Source organism: Nerophis lumbriciformis, linkage group LG04 (genome assembly GCF_033978685.3).
Source record: "Nerophis lumbriciformis linkage group LG04, RoL_Nlum_v2.1, whole genome shotgun sequence".
Lineage (NCBI taxonomy): Eukaryota > Metazoa > Chordata > Actinopteri > Syngnathiformes > Syngnathidae > Nerophis > Nerophis lumbriciformis.
This window is the reverse complement of record NC_084551.2, coordinates 6,509,151-6,526,678: the sequence shown is the minus strand read 5'-3', so window position 1 is coordinate 6,526,678 and position 17,528 is coordinate 6,509,151. Positions and strand designations below refer to the sequence as shown.

The 17,528-nt window shown below is 43.3% G+C and overlaps 1 protein-coding gene and 1 long non-coding RNA gene across 11 annotated transcripts in view; one reads left to right on the top strand and one right to left on the bottom strand.

Annotated features, from left to right (window-relative positions):
• The window catches only part of fam131bb (family with sequence similarity 131 member Bb), a 102,938-nt gene extending 101,597 nt beyond the window's left edge, over nt 1–1,341 (bottom strand). For 5 of the 10 annotated variants that reach the window (XM_061948255.2, XM_061948297.2, XM_061948261.2 and 2 more), the window contains exon 1: nt 970–1,340. In XM_061948255.2, coding sequence (XP_061804239.1) covers nt 970–997 — 28 coding nt within the window. In that variant the 5' untranslated portion in view covers nt 998–1,340. Of the gene's footprint in view, nt 1–969 lie in introns of all 10 variants that reach the window. The other 5 variants (XM_061948269.2, XM_061948319.2, XM_061948312.2 and 2 more) reach the window with 2 other exon arrangements.
• LOC140678737 (uncharacterized) overlaps nt 1–15,104 on the top strand; it is a 116,548-nt gene extending 101,444 nt beyond the window's left edge. The window contains exon 4 of the long non-coding RNA XR_012050352.1: nt 14,717–15,104. This is a non-coding gene — a long non-coding RNA (uncharacterized lncRNA). The remainder of the gene's footprint in view (nt 1–14,716) is intronic.
• Nucleotides 15,105–17,528: the final 2,424 nt, after the last annotated feature.

The following is a 17,528-nucleotide window of genomic DNA, read 5'->3' as shown; positions in this document are numbered from 1 at the left end:
TTAAACTGCTTTTTTTCCTCTCTTTTTTTTTTTTTTTTAGTCTTGTTTGACCGTCTTCGTGGTGACATTGAATTGTGGAGTTCAGACGGACGCTTCTTGGCCATAAATAAGTTTAAGAGCTTCCTTGTGCTAAGTGGTTCATGAATATTTAACACGGAAAGGAAGTGTGTTTATTTTTACATTTGTAAGAGTGATTCAGTCCTCATTGTTTGCTGGGGGGGAAAAAAAGCGGATATTTAACCCTGGCCTTAACCTTGCTGTGCTGCAGCCCCCCCGTGTTGATTGACTAAACATGCTTTTATTCTGGCGGGCTCTCACCTGAAGACTCCCATCAATCCCGCACACCCTCGCCCGCATGCATCCACCCCCTCCCGCTCCCCGTCGCCATCCGGCCGTCTCCCTTCCTCCTTGCCTGCCAGCGCTAACATTCTTCATCTGCCGCTTGTCCGATTATCCCCGGCCTCATCCCTATTATTCCTGCAAATAACAACAAACTGTGCAAACGCCTCTGACAATGGCATTATTACTTTTCTCTTTTTTTTTTCTTTTTTTTTGTCCGCCCCGTCTCTCTTCCTCCGAGCCATGCCGCCCTATAAATAAGCTCCCGCCTCTCCCTTCTCCATCCCGCTCTGCCTCCTACTCGCACACATATACATACTGCCAAACAGCATCATAAATCAAGGGATGGGAGGAGGGGGTGGCGAAGAGAGAGGGGTGTGGGGGGGGGGGGGGGGTGATGCACACACATTTGAACACATATCGTCTCTGACATCTTGCCTGCGCACTGTATGTAACAGCTTTTCCTACACACCGCCGAGAGCATGAAGCACAACATCTCCAGCATGCACAGGCTCCTTGCAGTAACACACAGCATCACTTCTGCAGGACACCCCACCAACACACTCCATCCTTGCCCCCAAACCCCTCCCCCCCCCGACTTTTTTTTACGCAAGAGAATCGGGGGCTTACTCAGTCTCCTGGAGCCGATGCATCCCATGGTGTATTCACAAAGGCCCTTGATACCAGCATGGAAGAGTTAGCCAGACGTCGTGCATTCTCCCTCTTCCTCCTGCGACTCTCTCTTCCTCTTCGCTATGTTTTTTTTCTGCGCTTGCCCGGCCACTCGTCCTCCCTCCCTTACTCTCTCTCCCTCTCTCTCTCTCTCTTGCCATCCGTCGCTCCATCCCGCTCTCTCTCCGGTGCAGTGTCTTACATCCAGTTGGTAAGTCACTATCGCCCGCCAGGCAATAGATGACTAAATAAAGACGCCAGGCGTTATTCACGCTGTCGATATCGACGCCGACGTCCAGTTTCAACTCTCTAATTTGCTGCAGTCATGACATTTATTCAAAGTATATGACTCACTGATGGTGTGGTGAGAAAGAGGAGTAGATGGACTGTGTGTGTATAGTAGGTTGCCACGAGGATCAATGGCACAGTGGCCGGCTGCCATTGTTGTAGACATCTCTGCACTGCTGTAGTATTGTTGAGCTAAAATGGGGGATCCTCTCCCTCTCTGTCTCTCTTGTCTCCCTTTCCTGTGTGCGCTCAGCCTGACAATGCACAGCAGCTGTTTCCTCGCGCCTCATGCATACACCTCTAGAAATCCTAGGCAACGAAACCACAAAAAAAAAAAAGCAGGTTTCCTTACATCCCCCTTCGCTCTCTCTCGCTCCCCGTATTGATCCGCCCCTCACTCATCTCTTGCTTTTTTGTATTTAGGTATTCCTTAACGTGACTCCTAAAACTTCCTACACTGTCTCCTCTTTATTTATATAGCACATTTAAAAAAACAATAGAAGTTTCACAAAGTGCTGCACAGAAGTTAAGACATACAGTCGTGGTCAGAGGTGGGTAGTAACGCGCTACATTTACTCCGTTACATCTACTTGAGTAACTTTTGGGATAAATTGTACTTCTAAGAGTAGTTTTAATGCAACATACTTTTACTTTTACTTGAGTATATTTATAGAGAAGAAACGCTACTTTTACTCCGCTACTTTTATCTACATTCAGCTCGCTACTCGCTACTAATTTTAATCGATCTGTTAATGCACGCTTTGTTTGTTTTGGTCTGTCATAGTGCCTGCGTTTCAACAAATACAGTCACTGGTGACGTTCACTCCGTTCCACCAATCAGATGCAGTCACTGGTGACGTTGGACCAATCAAACAGAGCCAGGCGGTCACATGACCTGACTTAAACAAGTTGAAAAACTTATTGGGGTGTTACCATTTAGTGGTCAATTGTACGGAATATATACTGTACTGTGCAATCTACTAATAAAAGTTTCAATCAATCAATCAAAAGTGTGAAGGAAAAAAGACCCTTTTTTATTTCAACCGTACATCCCGTCAAAAGCCTAAAGACTGACTGCACAGTTCCTGTCTTCACAATAAAAGTGCCGCTCCATCGCGCCTGCGCTTTCAAAATAAGAGTCTCCGAAAGCCAGCGCAAACAAGCTAGCAAGCTACGGAGTTTGCCGCCAATGTATTTCTTGGAAAGTGTATAAAAACGAATATGGAAGCTGGACAAATAAGATGCCAAAAACCAACCACTTTCATTAGACAGAAAGGAGGAACTTTTTTTCTCCTCCATTTGAAAACGTGGACGCTATCAGCACTACTGTCTGATTACAGTCAATGCAAGTCATCAGAATCAGGTAATACACCAACTTATATTCTTGTCTTCATGAAAGAAAGGAATCTATATGTGTTAAACATGCATGTATATTCATTAAAACACCTTTAACATGTAAACAAAAACGGCAAAATAAATAAATATAAATTATATACTGTATATATATATATGTGTATATATATATATATATATATATGTGTGTGTATATATATATGTGTGTATGTATATATATATATACATATATATATATATATATATATATATATATATATATATATATATATATATATATATATGATATGTGTGTGTATGTTACTCATCAGTTACTCAGTACTTGAGTAGCTTTTTCACAACATACTTTTTACTTTTACTCAAGTAAATATTTGGGTGACTACTCCTTACTTTTACTTGAGTAATAAATCTCTAAAGTAACAGTACTCTTACTTGAGTACAATTTCTGGCTACTCTACCCACCTCTGGTCGTGGTCAAAAGTTTACATACACTTGTAAAGAACATAATGTCATGGCTGTCTTGAGTTTTCAATAATTTCTACAACTCTTATTTTTTTTGTGATAGAGTGATTGGAGCACATACTTGTTGGTCACAAAAAAACATTCATGAAGTTTGGTTCTTTTATGAATTTATTATGGGTCTACTGAAAATGTGAGCAAATGTGCTGGGGTCAAAAGTATACATACAGCAATGTTAATATTTGCTTACATGTCCCTTGGCAAGTTTCACTGCAATAAGGCACTTTAGGTAGCCATCCACAAGCTTCTGGTTGAATTTTTGACCACTCCTCTTGACAAAATTGATGCAGTCCAGCTAAATTTGTTGGTTTTCTGACAATGACTTGTTTCTTCAGCATTGTCCACACGTTTAAGTCAATCAATCATCCATCCATCCATCCATCCATCCATCCATCTTCTTCCGCTTATCCGAGGTCGGGTCGCGGGGGCAGCAGCCTAAGCAGGGAAGCCCAGACTTCACTCTCCCCAGCCACTTCGTCCAGCTCTTCCTGTGGGACCCTGAGGCATTCCCAGGCCAGCCGGGAAACATAGTCTTCCCAGCGTGTCCTGGGTCTTCCCCGTGGCCTCCTACCGGTCGGACGTGCCCTAAACACCTCCCTAGGGAGGCGTTCGGGTGGCATCCTGACCAGATGCCCGAACCACCTCATCTGGCTCCTCTCGATGTGGAGGAGCAGCGGCTTTACTTTGAGCTCCCCCCGGATGGCAGAGCTTCTCACCCTATCTCTAAGGGAGAGCCCCGCCACCCGGCGGAGGAAACTCATTTCGGCCGCTTGTACCCGTGATCTTGTCCTTTCGGTCATAACCCAAAGCTCATGACCATAGGTGAGGATGGGAACGTAGATCGACCGGTAAATTGAGAGCTTTGCCTTCCGGCTCAGCTCCTTCTTCACCACAACGGATCGATACAGCGTCCGCATTACTGAAGACGCCGCACCGATCCGCCTGTCGATCTCACGATCCACTCTTCCCTCACTCGTGTACAAGACTCCGAGGTACTTGAACTCCTCCACTTGGGGAAAGATCTCCTCCCCAACCCGGAGATGGCACTCCACCCTTTTCCGGGCGAGAACCATGGACTCGGACTTGGAGGTGCTGATTCTCATCCCAGTCGCTTCACACTCGGCTGCGAACAGATCCAGCGAGAGCTGAAGATCCTGGCCAGATGAAGCCATCAGGACCACATCATCTGCAAAAAGCAGAGACCTAATCCTGCAGCCATCAAACCAGATCCCCTCAACGCCTTGACTGCGCCTAGAAATTCTGTCCATAAAAGTTATGAACAGAATCGGTGACACGTTTCCAGTGAGGGTTGGACTCCGCCAAGGCTGTCAATCAATCAATCAATGTTTATTTATATAGCCCTAAATCACAAGCGTCTCAAAGGGCTGCACAAGCCACAACGACATCCTCGGAACAGCCACATAAGGGCAAGGAAAAACTCACCCCAGTGGGACGTCGATGTGAATGACTATGAGAAACCTTGGAGAGGACCGCATATGTGGGTAACCCCCCCCTCTAGGGGAGACCGAATGCAATGGATGTCGAGTGGGTCTGACATAATATTGTGAGAGTCCAGTCCATAGTGGATCCAACATAATAGTAAGAGTCCAGTCCATAGTGGGGCCAGCAGGAAACCATCCCGAGTGGAGAAAGTCAGGACTTTGGGAAGGCCATTCTAAAACCCTATTTCTTAGCCTGATTTAGCCATTCCTTTACCACTTTTGACGTGTGTTTGGGGTCATCTGACCACAGAACTTTCCTCCAGAAGGTCTTATCTTTGTTTATGTGATGTCAGATGAAACAAAAATTGAGTTGTTTGGCCACAATACCTAGTAATATGTTTGGAGGATAAAAGGTGAGGCCTTTAATCCCAGGAACACCAAACCTACCGTCAAGCATGGTGGTGGTAGTATTATGCTCTGGGCCTGTTTTGCTGCCAATGGAACTGGTGCTTTAAATGGGACAATGAAAAAGGAGGATTACCTCCAAATTCTTCAGGACAACCTAAAATCATCAGCCCGCAGGCTGGATCTTGGGCGCAGTTGGGGGTTCCAACAGGACCATGACCCCAAACACACGTCAAAAGTGGTAAATGAATGGCTAAATCAGTCTAGAATTAAGGTTTTAGAATGGCCTTCCCAAAGTCCTGACTTAAACGTGTGGACAATGCTGAAGAAACAAGTCCATGTCAGAAAACCAACAAATGTAGTTGAACTGCACCGATTTTGTCAAGAGGAATGGTCAAAAATTCAACCAGAAGCTTGTTGGTGGCTACCAAAAGTGCCTTATTGCATTAGTCCATCAAAGATGGACTAATGCAAAGTGGAAAAGTGTTCTGTGGTCTGATGAGTCCACATTTCAAATTGTTTTTGGAAACTGTGAACGTTGAGTCCTCTGGACCAAAGAGAAAAATAATCATCTATATTGTTATAGGCGCAAAGTTCAAAAGCCAGCATTTGTGATGGTATGGGGGTGTATTAGTGCCCAAGGCATGGGTATATTACACATCTGTGAAGGCACCATTAATGCTGACGCCCCTGCTTATTCCATCAAGAAAATGCCAAGTTACGTGGTACAACAGCGTGGCTTTATAGTGTAAGAGTTTGGGTATGAGACTGGCCTGCCTGTAGTCCAGACCTGTCGCCCATTGAAAATGTGTGGCACATTATGAAGCCTAAAAAACCACAACGGAGACCCCAGACTGTTGAACAACTTAAGCTGTACATCAAGCAAGAATGGGAAAGAATTCCACCTGAAAAGCTTCAAAACTGTGTCTCCTCAGTTCCCAAACATTTACTGAGTGTTGTTAAAAGGAAAAGCTATGTAACACAGTGGTAAAAATGCTCCTGTGCCAACTTTTTTGCAATATGATGTTGCCATTAAATTCTAAGTTAATGATTGTTTGCAAAAAAAAAAAAAAAGTTTCTCAGTTCAAACATTAAATATCTTGTCTTTGCAGTTTATTCAATTGAATATAAGTTAAAAAGGATTTCCAAATCATTGTATTGTATTTTTATTTACGAATTACACAACGTGCCAACTTCACTGGTTTTGGGTTTCTCAACACACAGCCAGTATTGTCTGGCAACAATGTTAGGAGTCGTGAGGTAGGAACCCAAGATGCAAAGCAGACAGGTTGCAAAAAATGTGATAGTTTATTCCACAGGGGCAGACAAGGCAAATTGGCAAAAAGTAACAACAGAAAGCGACGCACAATGCTTGAAAAGATACAAAGGCGGAAAAAAGATGGGAATAAATAGTAAAAAGTCGAATGACGAAACGAAAAACGAAGCGAAAAATATAACGACAACGTGGCGCAAAGCCTGCTAAAAGTTCCAACAGAAAACTAGTAAAAGAAGGGATGACGAGGGAGCAAGAAGTCAGGATTAACAAGACATCTAATCATACTTGCAAAAACCAGGAGAACAACAACAGATGTCCAATTCAGATTTTTTTTTTGTCAAAATCGATCTTTTTACGTAGTTTTTCACATTACAAAAACAATGCGAACGCAAACTGACCTCCATGCAGACATGACGTCATGACGTCACACGTGCTGCAGCGTTTAGGGAATTAAACATGGCTCCAATTCTAGTAGGTCTCAGTCCTGCCACATTTGGGGAAATTTCAAGGAATTTTTGCAATCAAAGTCAACATTTTCTGAACCGAATTATTGGGCGTAGAATTTTTTTATTTAATTTTGTTAAACATTTGTTTATTGAATTGTTATGGGTTGTACTTGTATAGCACTTTTCTACCTCAAAGCGCTTTGACACTATTTCCACATTCACACACTGATGGCGGGAGCTGCCATGCAAGGCGCTAACCACGACCCATCAGGAGCAAGGACACATCGGACGTGACTAGGGTGGTAGAAGCCGGGGGGGAAAAAAAGGATCGGACTCATGTGTGTCCGATCTCATCAGGCCCAGTAAGGTCCACAAAACAACGGCCCAAAAGAACTACAAAAATCACAAAATAACTAACACCAGTGAATGTGATCGTACAGTCATGCTCTGCAACTGCATGAGTGCTGGCGAGCTGTGGTTCATTGAGTGGAGACATGAATATCAACATGTACTGTGAAATTGTGAAGCAGAGCATGATCCCCTCGCTATCCGACATAAGGAGCCAGAGCACACCTACAAGATGGCAAGTGCCTTACTGAGGAAGGTGAAGAAGTGACCCAGTTTGTCTCCTCCAGACCTGAACCCAATTGACCACCCGCGGGGCATTCTCAAACGGATGTAGGGCTGGTGAAGAAGCCACTAATGATGTCATTAGCATCAACAGCATGTGCAGCCCGGATGAATTCCATGGCCAAGAGGGTTAAGGCAGTGCTTAATAGCAATGGTGCTCACACAAAACGATTTAGTTCACTGTGAAGATTATTCACTTGTGTTGACAGCTATTTGGATGATAATGTCTATGTGTTGACTCGTGATTCTTCAATACTATACAAGCTTAAACATACAAGTACCATATTTTCCGGACCATAGGGTGCATAGGATCATAAGGCGCACTGCTGATGAGCAAGTCTAGTCAGGTTTATTTTCATATATAAGGCGCACCGAATTATTGGTCCCATTAAAGGAGTCTTTTTTCTTTCTTTTCTAAATGTAAAACACTTCCTTGTGAAAAAATACATTAAAAAAAAAAATACAAAAAAAAAAAAAAAAAAGAATTAAAAGAAGATCACAGACATGCTGACACACAAGGTCACTACCCCAGCAGATGGCCGACTCGCAGCTCCTCGGAATAACTTGCAGCACAAAGCTACCATAATAGACGCAGGGACTAGACCCAGCAGGCCCCAACCAAGACGGGCACCCGGAAGGGATGGGCGGTGGGACCCAGGAGCTCCAGACACACAGTCCGGATGCAGTAACCTGAGGCGCCTACACCCGCCTGACAAGCAGGCCCAGAGCGTACCCCCAGAAATATACATACATATATACATATACATACACATATATATATACATGTACACATACACATATATACACATACACATATATATATATATATACATACATACATACACACACATACACACACATATACATACATATACACAGTTCGTCAGCCCCGACAACCACCACGCGCGCGCGCTGCCACCAGTCACAACATCAGCCACCCCCCTGCACCAGACCCAGCAGCCACGGGCGCCCACACCACAAACAAACGGCAGCAGAAACAGCAACTGCAATACCCCCAGACAGCCTGCACCACCCAATCAAATCAAAGCGATCGAAAAAACTGCGACCGGCAACCACATGCCAACAGGATCACGTTGACCAGCCAGCGCCAGCCCGCCAGTCAGCCCAAACGCCAACACGCAAACAAGAGACACTAACACCCTCCCCACCAAAAGACCCCACCACCCCAACCCAAACCCGCACAAACACACCACCGCCCAAACAACCGAGTCACAGCATCTAGACCAGACACGGGGGCCGCGCCGCCACCACATCAAGTCACCAACAGAGACCCCACAGCGCAAGGTCGGGCCACACGGGCACGGACCCCACCCAACAGGAAGCGAGACCCGCGCGACGCCACACACAAATAAATAATATGATTTAAAAAAATAAATAAATAAAATAAAATAAGTAAATAATAAAAAATAAATAAAAAATAATAATAATAATAATACTCGTATGTTGAACCACAGTGCAATCCATCAAGTGGTGCAGCTTCATAGCTTACCAAAGTTGTACTAAAACATTTTGGTCGATTTTTGAGCGCCGTGTGTAATGCTCTATATTTTCAATGGAACATATAAAATGTTGGTGTTGTCTACTTGAGTCATATTGCAGTCTACACGTATCTCTTAATTTCGGCGGTTCTTGAACTCACCATAGTGTGGACTATAAAGCAACAGTTTGTTTACATGTAAAATCCTCCACTCCTTCTTTGTCTCATTTTTGTCCACCAGACGTTTTATGCTGTGTGAATGCACTAAGGTGCATATTTCTTGAGTTTATAAACATAATATAATTTTTTTTTAAACGAAAAAAGATTTTGTGATGCTAAAAAATGTTGATGTAATCATAGTACTATCGACTACTTGGTATCATTACAGTGGATGTCAGGTGTACATCCACCCATGGCGTTTGTTTACATTGTGACGCCAGTGAGCTAGGGTGTGTAGTGAAGCATGTTTATACACACACCATAATAATACTCGTATGTTGAAGCACAGTACAATCCATCAAGCGGTACGGCTTCATAACTTACCAGAGTCGTACTAAAACATTTTGATGGATTTTTGAGCGCCGTGTGTAATGTTCTATATTTTCAATGGAACATATAAAATTTTGGTGTTGTTTACTTGAGTCATATTGCAGTCTACACGTATCTCTTATGTGTGACTGCCATCTACTGGTCACACTTATCATTTCATCATGTACCAAATAAAATAGCTTCGAGGTCGGTAAGCACAACCAAAATTATTCCGTGCATTAGGGGCACCGGGTTATAGGGCGCACTGTCGAGTTTGGAGAAAATGAAAGGATTTTAAGTGCGCCTTATAGTCCGAAAAATACGATATGCTGATCATCAAAATGCCCAAAATATGGTGCGGCTTCATAGCGTACCAAAGTCGTACAAAAAAATTTTGATGGATATTTGATCGCCGTGTGTAATGTTCTATATTTTCAATGGAACATATACAATTTTGGTTTTGTTTACTTCAGTCATATTGCAGTCTACACGTATCTCTTATGTGTGACTGCCATCTACTGGTCACACTTGTCATTTCACCATGTACCAAATGAAATAGCTTCAAGGACAACCAAAATTATTCCGTACATTAGGCGCACTGTCGAGTTTGGAGAAAATGAAAGGATTTTAAGTGCGCCTTATAGTCCGAAAAATACGGTATGTTTAAGTTTAGTTCCTGCAATATTGTCTCTTTATGGCACAATGTCCAGATAAATGTGTCTTTTGCATTGACTGTAACCCAGCCTCTTCAGGAGCAGTGCAGCGCAACCATCTTGCGGCGCCTAAGGACTGGAGATGGGAGATGTGCTTTGCCTTCCTGGCTTTAGCAAATGTAGAGTAAGTGTGTGTTCTTGTGCAGAGAAGGACAACACAGGCACAGTCTGGACAGTGAGAAGGAGACGTGTGCGGAGGAGGGCTGCATGTGTGTGTGGTCACTCGCATTATGTGGACTTGGTGGCGAGTGAAGAAGGGAGACAAGCGGGGCAGATGGAGAGAGGACACTTGAGTTGCAAGAGAGAGGTGTGGAGACTGTGTGTGTGTGTGTGTGTGTGTGTGTGTTTGTGTGACTCCCACGACAGAGTGGACAAAGCAATAAGTCAATAAAAGCATTGTTCATTGGCCTTGTATTCCCAAGGCAGTCAATCAATTGCAACTGAACTTTTCTGATCGTCTTAGAAACATCTAATCCGAGGAGGCTTCATCAAATCACGCTCACGGTATTATATGGGACAACTCTCGTCTGAGAGGATGGTGCAGGATCCAAAGAATGTATCCTCTAAGAGTGATATCGTTCTGTGGAGTTTGCATGTTCTCCTTGTTCTCCCGTGGTTTCTTTCCTCCCACATTCCAAAAACATTTTTGTGAAAGGGAACAGAAGTTTTTTTTGTTAATTTTGCCCACAGTATGTGAGACAAGAGGACACGTCTTTCTCTTTTTAGTGTGTTCTAAATAGTTCAAAACTGCTATAAACAAGCGTCAACAAAAAACAATACTAATTAAAGCTGCAAGCAGCGTTGTTCGGGCCCGCGTATTTGGCAGGTGCTAGTCCTAAGTGTCCCAATACTTTTGTCTACTTGTAGTCTGAAGTGTCCCAAGACTTTTGTCTAGTGTACCTACCTTGTCTGCATTGTGTGGGCACGTTGGTGCTTCCTGCTTTTGAGCAGCCATCTTAGGTTTTTTCATTAGATCACAGTTTTAGCCAGTCCTGATATGTGTGTTCAGTTTGGTGAGTTTTGAAGCATGTTAAGGGGGTCAAATTAGAGCTCAAAGAGGCAAAAGTGACTGTTTTTAGTACTTTTTTGTCTTGAAGGGGTAATTGCCAACTTCCTGTTGATTTTAGCCCGAAGATGTACAATTGAAAAATGTAGGTCTAAGTCAGACCTACATAAAGGTTTTTGTTTCATGTCTCTCCGACCTTCCTAGTGGGAGTTACAGGCAGCATAGTTTTTCTTCTTCCTAGGGGGCGCTAGAGCGCAATTTTGAGTTTTGGGGTTTGGTTTTTTTATTAAAAGGCAATTTTCGCAGGTCCTGATGTGTGGGTCAAATATGGTGAGTTTTGAAGCATGTTAAGTGGGTCAAATTAGTGCTCGAAGAGGCGGCGGAAGAAGAAAGAAAGAAAGAATAAAAAAACCTTACAAATACAATAGGTCCTTATGTCCCATTGCATAAGGACTCCCTTCGGGAGTCCTTTTGCAATGGGCCATTGCGGGCCCTAATTAAAGCTGCAAGCAGCGTTGTTCGGGCCCGCGTATTTGGCAGGTGCTAGTCCTAAGTGTCCCAATACTTTTGTCTACTTGTAGTCTGAAGTGTCCCAAGACTTTTGTCTAGTGTACCTACCTTGTCTGCATTGTGTGGGCACGTTGGTGCTTCCTGCTTTTAAGCAGCCATCTTAAAAAAAACAGCATTGCAGCAGCATCAGCGCAGCGGGTCTTTGAAGGGTCATAAAATCAAAACCGGAGCAGTAAATTAAAAAGCGCTTCTGTTGTTGTAATCACAAGGGTTCAATGTCTCTCCTGTGTTAGTTTGAAGGCGAAACGACAAACGCGCTCAGAGGAGATAGTTTTTGAAGGAAGGTGACTGGTTTTTACAAAAAATTTGTTTTGAAGGGGGAATAGCAAACTTCCTGTTGATTTTTGCTGGGGGTAGTCAATTTATGAAATGTAGGTCTAAGTGAGACCTACGGAGAGGTTTTTGTTTCATGTCTCTCCGACCTTCCCAGTGGGAGTAACAGGCAGTTTTGTAATTTTTTTCTTCCGAGGAGCAGTTTTTTATCAGTTTTATTCAAAAATTGCTGTAGAGGGCAATTTTTAAATTTGGGGTTAGGTTTCTTTATTAGATCGCAATTTTTGCCAGTCCTGATGTGTGCGTTGAGTTCGGTGAGTTTTGAAGCGTGTTAAGGGGGTCAAATTACAGCTCAAAGAAGCAAAACTGACTGTTTTTAGTACTTTTTTGTCTTGAAGGGGGAATTGCCAACTTCCTGTTGATTTTAGCCCGAGGATATACAATTATGAGAACTAGGTCTAAGTCAGACCTACATAGAGGTTTTTGTTTCATGTCTCTCCGACCTTCCTAGTGGGAGTTACAGGCAGTCCTTTTTTTTTTTCCTAGGGGGCGCTAGAGCGCAATTTTGATTTTTGCGGTTTGGTTTTTTTATTAAAAGACAATTTTCGCAGGTCCTGATGTGTGGGTCAAATATGGTGAGTTTTGAAGCATGTTAAGTGGGTCAAATTAGTGCTCGAAGAGGCGGCGGAAGAAGAAAGAAAGAAAGAATAATAAAACCTTACAAATACAATAGGTCCTTATGTCCCATTGCATAAGGACTCCCTTCGGGAGTCCTTTTGCAATGGGCCATTGCGGGCCCTAATAAATATAAGGCGGTGGTCAACAACCCGCGGCTCTCGAGTCGCATGCGGCTCTTTAGTGCCGCCCTAGTGGCGCCCTGGAGCACTTTTAAAAAAGGATTGAAAATGGAAAAAGGTGGGGGAAAATAATGTTTTTGTTTTAGTATGTTTTTTTGTTTGAGGACAAACATGACACATCCATTCATCCATACATTTCTACCACTTGTCCCTTTTTGGGGTCGCGGGGCGAAGGCGGGGTACACCCTGGACAAGTCGCCACCTCATCTCCGGGCCAACACAGATAGACAGACAACATTCCAATTGTTAGAAAGCCCACTGTTTAATATGTTTGTGTGTATGCTTCACTAATGAGAGTATTTGGTGAACATCGTTTTGTCGTACTAATTTCGGCGGTTCTTGAACTCACTATAGTGTGGACTGTGACGCAACAGTTTGTTTACATGTAAAATCTTCCACTCCTTCTTTGTCTCGTTTTTGTCCACCAGACGTTTTATGCTGTGTGAATGCACTAAGGTGCATATTTCCTGAGTTTATAAACATAATAAAAAAAAAATTTTAAACGGAAAAAGATTTTGTGATGCTAAAAAATTTCGACGTAATCATAGTAGTATCGACTAGATACGCTCCTGTACTTGGTATCATTACAGTGGATGTCAGGTGTAGATCCACCCATGGCGTTTGTTTACATTGGGACGCCGGTGAGCTACGGTGTGTAGTGAAGCATGTTTAGCTATTCCTCGTTCTGCAGGGATGATACTTGTAAGAAACGTACTTTATTTGTCGCCATGGAGGCGAGGATTAGCCATTTAGAAGCAACTAAATCCCTATGGGGTTCAGGTCAGGGGAGTTGGCAGGCCAATCGAGGACAGTAATGCTTTGGTCAGTACACCAGTTACTGGTGGTTTTGGCACTGCTGGATCATGCTGGAAAATGAAATCATCACCTCCATAGAGCTTTTCAACAGATGGAAGCATGGAGTGCTCTAAAATCTCTTGGTACACAGCTGCATTGACTCTGGACTTCATGAAACACAGTGGACCAACACCAGCAGCTGACATGGCTCCCCAAACCATTGCTGACTGTGGGAACTTCACACTGGATTTCAAGCAACTTGGATTTTGCTCCTCTCCAGCCTTCCTCCAGACTCTAGTGCCTTGACTTCCAAATGAAATACAAAACTTGCTTTTGTCTGAAAACAGGACTCTGGACCACTCTGCAACTGTCCAGTGCTTCTTTTCCACAAACCAAGTCAGACGCTTCTTCCGTTGTCTTGAGTTCAGGAGTGGCTTGACCGTGGGAATACGGAAAACATCTGTTGAAAAGCTCTACGGAGATGATGATTTCATTTTCCAGCATGATCCAGCAGTGCCAAAACCACCAGTAACTGGTGTACTGACCATGGCATTACTGTCCTTGATTGGCCTGCCAACTCCCCTGACCTGAACCCCATAGAGAATTTGTGGGGTATTGTGAAGAAGAAGCTGAAAGACACCAGTCCCAATAATGCAAATGAGCTAAAGGCTGCTATTGAAGCATCCTGGGCATCCATAACACCTCAGCAATGCCACAGGCTGATTGCCTCCATGCCACGCCGCATTGGTGCAGTAATCCGTGCAAAAGGATTCCCAACCAAGTACTGAGTGCATTAATTGACATTTTCAAATGTTTGATTTTGTTTTGCTGTTATTAAATATTTATTTTTTACTTGGTCTGAGGAAATATTCTCATTTATTGAGATGGGATTTTTGAGTTTTCTTAAGCTGTATGCCATAATCAGCAATATTAAAACAACAAAAGGCTTTCAATATTTCAGTTGATGTGTAATGAATCCAGAATGTATGACATTTTCATGTTTTTAGTTGCATTACAGAAAATAAAGGACTTTATCACAATATTGTAATTTTCTGAGACCGTCCTGTATATACCTTGTGTGTTTTCACATTTTTCCTTTGTTAAAGGGAGCACCAGCCAGATGTCAACTTCCCTCCCACACACTGCCTTACCAGCACGCATGCGGGCGCACCTGTGACAACGTGGTGATCCATGTCACGGACTATCAATGCGACGCAAGGTCAGCCACAGAGCGAAGACATTCTTGACACTAATCTAGACCGTGATTCATGGGCCGCACACAAAGCGAGAGGCTCGCCTCCCCGCCATGTTTGTCGTGCACACAACTCTTCACTCGCGCATGTTTACATACCGCTGCTAACAAAGCGTGTACGCTAGACGTGAGGCACGCGCCACTCGGATGACTTCTATCATGTTTCTAACAGCTCGTTTTCTTATCAATGTTGCGCTGATGATGATGCTGCTGCACGGGATTTAAATACAGATGCTCCTGTTTGATTCCATCACGGCTGACTCATTCCTGTAATCATGGACTTTCATGTAGCCGTCACTATCTGTCAATCTGCGTCTGCATGAACTAATTGAATCCTGTTTAGTTCCGGCACTCCAAACACATGCGTGCAGACACATCTGCTATCTGGGTCATTCGAAAAGGTTCGCTTTCATTTGCAAAAATTGGGAGTGATTAAACTAACTTCAAAAGATGCACATTTTGCCGACTTCGTCGCTGCTTTCAAAATGATATTTCCTCCGCGCTCTGGTGAATCAAAGTGTTGCCGGAGCGTGTGTTACTGTACATGGTTAATTGGAGTCACATTTGCCCCAAGAGGAGCTGCAAAGTTGGTTAAATGTGTGGTCTGAAGGGGTGTGTGCGCGCCTGACAGCAAGCCAAAATTGGCTACTTATGGAGAGAGGGAGAGAAAACACAAGGAGGGGATGAAGATTTAGGAGCTTGAGTGGGAAAGGGGGCGGGGGGGGGGGGGGGCGTTAGTGGGGGATGCTGCATGGTTTGTTTTGGAGGGTGTGGGCTGTGGCTATAGTGGGGGCTTTGAATTTTGTAACAAAAAAAGAGGCTGGTGACAGTGTTTGTTTTAGAGATTTTAAGAAATGAACCCCTAAAATCCTTAAATAACCTGCTCAGTTGCCTTGTGGTTAGAGTGTCTGCCCTGAGACTGGGAGGTCGTGAGTTCAAACCCCAGCCCGAGTCATACCAAAGACTACAAAAAATTGGACCCATTGCCTCCCTGCTTGGCACTCCGCATCAAGGGTTGGAATTGGGGGTTAAATCACCAAATGATTCCCGAGCGCGGCCACCGTTGCTGCTCACTGCTCCCCTCACCTGGGACGGCGTGGCGAAGTTGGGAGAGTGGCTGTGGCAATCTGAGGGTTACTGGTTCAATCCCCACCTTCTACCATCCTAGTAACGTCCGTTGTGTCCTTGAGCAAGACACTTCACCCTTGCTCCTGATGGGTCCTGGTTAGCGCCTTGCATGGCAGATCCCGCCATCAGTGTGTGAATGTGTGGGTGAATGTGTGGGTGAATGTGGAAATAGTGTCAAATTTTTTTGATTTCCTGAAAAAAGGTAGAAAAGCGCTATATAAGTACAACCCATTTACCATTTACCTTCCATGGGGTGAACATGGGGATGGGTCAAATGCAGAGGACAAATGTGTGTGTGACAATTGCTGGGACTTTAACTTTAACTTTAAATAAAACAAATCTGTTTGACCCAAAGGGAAAAAATGACAGCTCCCAAAAAACTGCTGTATATATTTATATATATTTTTAAATTTAATCAAGTCACTCTTTCAAAACTACATCCTGCTAAAACCATCCATCCATTTTCTACCGCTTGTCCCTTTTTGGGGTCGCGGGGGTTGCTGGAGCCTATCTCAGCTGCATTCGGGCGGAAGGGGCGAGCAAAAAAAAAAAGCTGCAATAAAAAAATATTACATATCTGCCGTTCCAAACACCAATTGAGACACACGCCTATCATTTCAAGCAAGGCCCCCGCAAAATTAAAACACATAAAATTTTGCTGTATGCTTTGAATGGGGAAAAAGTAGCGCCATTTTGTGGATGAATGTTAAAAAAATTAAGGCTGAATTACAATTTCAATGGTACATTTTTGTCCTGAAAAACTTTTTTTTTTGTAGCGCTGTCATTATAGGTTAGTATAAGGCAGTGGTTCTCAACCTTTTTTCAATGATGTACCCCATGTGAATTTTTTTTTAATTCAAGTACCCCTTAATATATATAGTATAGCTCGGTTGGTAGAGCGGCCGTGCCAGCAACTTGGGGGTTGCAGGTTCGATCCCCGCTTCCGCCATCCTAGTCACTGCTGTTGTGTCCTTGGGCAAGACACTTTACCCACCTGCTCCCAGTGCCACCCACACTGGTTTGAATGTAACTTAGATATTGGGTTTCACTATGTAAAGCGCTTTGAGTCACTAGAGAAAAGCGCTATATAAATATAATTCACTTCACTTCACTTCACTAATCAGAGCAAAGCATTTTTGGTTGAAAAAAAAGAGATAAAGAAGTAAAATACAGCACTATGTCATCAGTTTCTGATTTATTAAATTGTATAACAGTGCAAAATATTGCTCCTTTGTAGTGGTCTTTCTTGAACTATTTGTAAAAAAAAAGATAGGTTTTTATTTGTATTTATAAAGGATTTTTGAATTGTTGCTATTTTTAGAATATTAAAAAAAAATCTCACATACCCCTTGGCATACCTTCAAGTACCCCCAGGGGTACGCGTACCCCCATTTGAGAACCACTGGTATAAGGAATAGAGATGTCCACTTTAAAATGTTTTAACAATAAATATACTTTGAAAAATGTCAAGTGCTGTATTTATTTATGCTACCCAGTAAAAATAGACTTTGATATATCAATCAATCAAGGTTTACTTA